Source organism: Glycine soja, chromosome 1 (assembly GCF_004193775.1).
Source record: "Glycine soja cultivar W05 chromosome 1, ASM419377v2, whole genome shotgun sequence".
Taxonomy (NCBI): domain Eukaryota; kingdom Viridiplantae; phylum Streptophyta; class Magnoliopsida; order Fabales; family Fabaceae; genus Glycine; species Glycine soja.
In genome coordinates, this window is record NC_041002.1 from 52,025,053 (window position 1) to 52,031,804 (window position 6,752).

The 6,752-nt window shown below is 33.7% G+C and overlaps 1 protein-coding gene across 1 annotated transcript; it reads left to right on the forward strand.

Moving 5' to 3' along the window:
* Positions 1-256: 256 nt before the first annotated feature.
* Positions 257-1,788, forward strand: LOC114405738 (probable pectate lyase 4). The gene is made up of 4 exons (XM_028368218.1): positions 257-715; positions 858-1,213; positions 1,301-1,436; positions 1,564-1,788. The coding sequence occupies exons 1-4, from the start codon at positions 257-259 to the stop codon at positions 1,786-1,788; spliced, it is 1,176 nt and encodes a 391-aa protein (XP_028224019.1).
* Positions 1,789-6,752: the final 4,964 nt, after the last annotated feature.

The window sequence follows — 6,752 nt, forward strand, 5'->3', positions numbered from 1 at the left end:
ATTGTTACAACTTAAGGTGAAGATTTAGAATTAGTTAAACATTCATACTTACTTATTTCTATTCATAGTTTCTATCTAGTAATGAATACTTTCTTGTTTATAGCTTTAGAAAACAACTTTAACAAACTCCAAGATCAATCTTTTCTATATAATTGCTTCTTTATACTACTACTTTTTCAATATACTATCAAAAACTCTCTTTTTTATCTCTATTTTCTCTGTGGTTCACATTCATTGAGAAAAAATATTTTTCATGATGGTCTCTCATGGTATCAATTCTATCCTTTGGCACTTTATTTTGGTTATTGTCATTGTTGCCCTTTTCACTCCAACCCTTAGTGCCGCAAAACAATCTAAAATAAATGGCCTAAAAATGAATGTAATTGATCGATGTTGGAGACTGAATCCTGAATGGAGGAGGCATCGACCTCAACTAGCAACATGTTCCGTTGGTTACACTGGCAAGATGACAAACAACATTGGAGATGACCTCATCCATTATAAAGTTATTGATCCTAGTGATGATCCTATAAACCCTAAATCTGGAACTTTGAGGTATGGAGCTTCAGTAATTCAAGGTAAAGTGTGGATCACATTTCAAAGAGACATGCACATTAAGCTTGAGAGACCCCTTCTTATTAGTAGTTTCACCACCATTGATGGTCGAGGTGTTAACGTTCACATTGCTGACAATGCATGCATAATGATCTTTAAGGTAATTGATCGCCAATTCTTAGTAATTTTTTTAGAGGTACCAACTTCTACAAATTAAACATGCATGCACAATAAACATTGCAAGTTTTTGTTTACATGAGTTAACACTTTGTATGCATCTTTTATTATATTTTTTCTTCTAGGCCACCAATATAATCATCCATGGCATTCGGGTTCATCATTGCAAACCTCAAGCCCCAGGGATCGTGATGGGACCTGAAGGAAAGGTGGTTCCTTTAGGCCAGGTAGATGGGGATGCAATTAGATTGGTTACTGCTTCAAAGATTTGGATTGACCATAATACACTTTATAATTGTCAAGATGGTCTACTAGATGTAACACGAGGTTCCACTGATGTGACTATATCCAATAACTGGTTTAGAGACCAAGACAAGGTTATGCTTCTTGGGCACGATGATGGATATGTGAGAGACCAAAACATGAAGATCACTGTTGTGTACAATCACTTTGGACCTAATTGTAATCAGCGTATGCCAAGGTAATTAATTGCTTAATTAAGAAGTTAAGATACACAAATTTAAATGTATTAGACAATATTAATTTGTTTTATAAATAAAAAATACAGGATTCGTCATGGATATGCACATGTAGCCAACAATTTGTACTTAGGATGGGTGCAATATGCCATTGGTGGAAGCATGGGACCTAGCCTCAAAAGTGAAGCTAACCTCTTTATAGCACCAACAACAGGGAGTAAAGAGGTAATCAATCTTAACAATTCCATTTCAAAAGCTTAATATCCAATTAATGATATGTCACAAAAGTTGGGCATTTATGCACATATAAAGTGAATTTACAAATGTTTTGCTAATTATTTAACATGTGTAGGTGACATGGAGAAAAAATAGTCATAAAAATGGAGATATATGGGAATTTCATTCAGTGAGAGATGCTTTTGAAAATGGAGCCTCCTTTGCAGTAACAAAAGGAGGACGTGTGCCAAAGCCAAATTATAGCAAGGAACAATGCTTTAAAGTTGTTAATGTCAACTCCGTTAGATCATTGACAAGCTCATCAGGTGTTTTACAATGCACTAAAACTTCTATATGTTGATCAACTACAAAATAGAAAAAAAAGGATTTTGAAGTGAAGTTTGTATCACTTAAAATTTAATCCTAATATTTGACGAGGAGTTAATTTCCTCCCAAATGTATTAAAACTCCATTATATTTAAATTTTGATTTCTCAACTATGATGTTATAATAAACTTGTTTAATTTTTTTATAAATAGAATGTTAAGAAGATATATAACAATTATAATTCAAGGAAGGAAAAGTATCCAAGTTCAAACAATATATACAAAGAACTTACACGTATTCCACTTTAAATGTATGAGTGAGAACTTCATATTACAATGTGTAAGATGCAAAATTATGTTTAAGTATACCAACACTTTTGAAATTTTATTTTGCTAAGTTTCACAATACTTATAAATATTTATTCATATATATATATATATATATATATATATATATTGAATAGTTTTAATTTTAATGTTTACCTAAACATATTGAACCGAGTGATAAAAAATAATCTAATTCATTTTACGAGTCTCATTTAGTTTGATGGTGAACTTGATGAGTTTATATCTCTAATATATTGATTTAAAATTGGTCAAAATGAACAATTCAAAACTAGATACGATCGAATAAATTAGATTAGGGTGTCTCAAAAATAACTTAATAGAGAAGAAAATGATTTTCTCATTACGTCCAAGCATTTTTGCCTAAACCAAATAGTTCATTTTTGTTTGGGTTGTTATTCGGCGTTTGCGTTGTTGTTGTTGTTTTTTTTTTTTTTTTTTGACGTTAGTTTGCGTTGTTACATATACAAGATCTGTGGTGTGCCTTTTTAAAAGCATGCTTCTTTTCTTTGTTTTGGTGTTAGTGGGAGAAGGAAGCTTGAATTAGCCGTGGACATATTTAAATTGTACTTTTTAATATATAATCAATAATTAAATATTGATCAATATATTTAAATGATTTAATTATCTATGATTATATAAGTTTTTGTTCATTCTATATTTGTTAAGTTTTCTTAAGAGAACTTCTATTTGCTATAAAGCCTGATTTACGCCAATTATACAAATAAACTTTCAAGAATTTAATAACTACCTATACCACCGTATAAAATAATTTTATATTATCATATAATTATAATTTATTGTTATATAATTTTTAAAATTATTATTATAAAAATTAATAAATTTATCATACATAATTAAATAATCATATAAAATTATTTTAAACTCATTATATAATTTTTTTCCTCAAATATTAATGGATACAATTCATTATTTGTATTTGCTGTAAAACAAAGAAGTGATAAAAATAAAATTTACCTAACCAAATGTGTTTTGTCTCTTGATACTTTGAGACACAACCAATTTTACCTAACAATAACTAGACATATATATACTTTCACAAAATCAAGTTTAATTTAATCGGAGTGAAGATCAATCCTCATCATTCTTATTATGAAACCAAACATAGTGAATTCAGTTCACTTTTCCAACCCACATGCCGCCGTGCGCCTCCTCCGCTCCCACCACCGCCCTCCTTCCGGTTTTCACCTTTGCGATCTGAACCTCGTAATGAGTCCAGTCTCAATCATTGCATGTTCTTGGCGGTTATCTGCATCACCACCAACCTCGTCTAAGAACTCCTTTGACTTCACGACGCATAATGCAGGGCCAATTCTAATATGAAGTAATTTGTTTGGAGCTACACGGGTGAAGTAGTGGTTAAGACCGTAGGATAGAAATTAAAAAAATCGACGGATCAGATTTATTACCTGGTACCGGTTAGTAACTTTAGTTCCATTTACGAATTTAATTTATTTATAATTTCCAATAGTTACAATTATAAATTTTAATTAGTTAATACCAATTAATGAATTTATGATTATTTAAAATATATAAGATTAAATCTTATAATTTTATGATTTTTATTTTTTTAGTTCTTATAATTTGAAAGTAATTTTAATTCTTTTCTAGTCATTGTTTATAAAATATTTTTTTTTATTTTTTATAATTTGTATTTTAATTATTTTTAATTCTTATAAAAAAAATATATAAAGATAATTAGTTACAAATTATTTTAAAAAAAAAATATAAATTATAGATATTAAAAATATTACTTTTAAACTATGATGACTAAAAAAATTAAAATACAAATTATAAAATTAAAAAAATCATTTTTAAAATTAAAAAAAATAAAATATAAACTAAAAAGATAAAAATTATAAAAGAGCAAATGAATAATTTAATATATGATGATACTATCGTAACAAATCCTCCAACTCCAAGAGAAACCGTTCATCCACCACCAGCATCACGTTGGTTCTTCAATTTTTGATTCCCATTTGTTTTCCTTTTATCACATTTAATTTTTGTTCTGATATTTATCTTTTATATTTTTTATTGCATTTTTCTTCTTGTATGTTTTTCCAGATCTGGATTTGTTTTCGGATCTGCACCTAACACCTACTGCAGCCCGCAACACTCAAGACTTCTCCTCCTTCGCCCCCAACCATGCCTTTCGCACTCTGACCTTACTTTCCGGTTTCCTCTCTCCCACATCACCGCCGCCACCACCAGCCCCTTTTTCCCCTTTCTTCACCGACAACAAAAACAAATAGACAACCCCAAACACAACGCACACCCAACAAAATACAAAAGAAGAGGTCGCAAACGTTCACAATTCCCTTAATCTCAAATCTAGAAACTCATGCACACGAAACCAAAGTGGAGGGGCACGACAGTCGGTTAGACTCTAGATTCAGCGGCGATGATGACCGTAACGACGGTATTCACAGTCTCTACTATGTTGTTGTGCCTTCCCTATGATGAATGAGGGAGCTTTGGTGCCGGGAATAAATGGTGGTGAGACATTGGAGGAAGTTAAACGGGTTTCAGATTACAGTAGGAAAAATTGGATAAAAGAAAGGACTTTTGGCTTTTCAATTTGAGAGAATAAAAATGGTTGAACCATGGATGCCAATGCAAACCGAGATTCAAATCATTAAACACATGAGCCGATATAGTGGAAAGAAACACGGTCTTGAATCTACGAATGACAAAAAAGATGTTAAAAAAAAAAGTTAAAAAGAAAAACACAACCTACCTACACGGTGACAAAACAAGATTTTTTTTTTCCCATTTTTAATTTTATTTTTTAAATATTAGTTATTTATTTTTCTTCCGATAACAAGTCTGTTATTGCAGGTAATTTTGCTCCCTCGTCACAAGTGAGGGAGTAAGTTTTGGACTTCACCTTAGAATTCACCGTCTATTGTTGAAATTCTGTTTTCCTTCACTTTCATTTCATAGAATGAAATATACAAGCTACACAATCTTGTGATGGAAGGCTCTTATATATAGCCTTGATTCCTAACTGCAATGTAACTGCCACAGCTAAGCCTAACAGCATGACAGCTCAGCATATACTACTATACCTACATTGTACAAGGTATTCATACAAGTATTCATATACATGACTATACTATCACTATACTTTTGGTATACTCTATTATTCCCCCCACAAACTCAAGGAGATTCATGCCAAAGGAAACACCTTGAGTTTGGTACGAATTGCAGTATGCTGAGAAGGTGACAGAGGCTTAGTTAGAGGATCAGCCAGTTGATCTTGGGCAGGCACATGTAGTATATTGAGTTGTTTGGAGAGCACTTTTTCTCGTACAAAATGAATATCAAGCTCAATGTGCTTGGTTTTGGAGTGTAAGATGGGATTGTGAGATAGGGAAACTGCACTGAGGTTATCACACAGTAAGGTAGGAGTAAGAAATGGCACTTGGAGTTCACGGAGAAGGGACTGAATCCAGAGTAAATCTGCAGTGGTGTTTGCCATGCTGCGATACTCAGCCTCAGTGCTTGATCTAGCTACTAGTTGTTGTTTCTTTGATCCCCATGAGATGAGATTAGGGCCAAAATAGATACATGAACCAGATGTTGAACGTCTGTCATCTTGATCAGTGGCCCAATCTGCATCACTGTAAGCTCTTAAAGAGAATGGAGGACTGGTGGGTGATGGAGTGAGCAGTAGGCCATGACTGAGGGTGCCATTGAGGTACCTAAGTATTCTTTTGACAGCTTTCCAATGAGACTCCAGAGGATGTGCCATGAATTGACACACTTTGTTAACACTGAAAGCAATGTCAGGCCTTGTCAATGTAGCATATTGGAGAGCTCCAACAATGGATCTGTAGAGAGTGGGATCAGTCATGGTGTCTGAGCCGTATTTGCTAAGTCTGCAACTGCTTACCATGGGTGAGCCAATTGGTGCAGAGTCTTCCATATGTGCCTTGCATAACAAGTCTCTGATGTACTTAGTTTGATTAAGTAGAAGAGCTCCTGAGGGTAAGTGATGAACCTCAATGCCTAAGAAGTAGTCAATCTGGCCCAGTTGCTTTAATGCAAACTTCATATTTAGCTTGTGAATGAGATCACTAATGAGGTGTGGTGCTGAGCCTGTGATTAGAATGTCATCAACATAAATCAGTACATAAGTACATGCACCATTTTGAGTGTGAATAAGCAGAGATGGATCACATTTGCTCTTGACAAATCCCAGTTGCAGTAAGGCTTGTGTCAATCTGTCATACCAGGCTCGAGGAGCCTGTTTTAGGCCATATAAAGACTTGTGAAGTTTGCAGACTAGGGACTTGTCTGAAGCCTCAAAGCCAGTAGGTTGGGTCATATATACTTCCTCTTGTAGTATGCCATTGAGGAAGGCATTATTCACATCAATCTGTTGCACAGACCACTTGAAGGTAACAGCCAGAGTTAGAATAATTCTGATGGTGATGGGCTTGATGACAGGGGAGAAAGTTTCTGTGAAATCAAAGCCAGCAGTTTGCAGGAAGCCCTTAGCTACAAGTCGGGCTTTGAACTTGTTAACAGTACCATCAGGATTTTCTTTTACCCGAAATATCCATTTACATCCAATTGCCTTTCTATGTTGTGGAAGAGGCACCAGTGTCCAGGTTTGGTTGTCCAT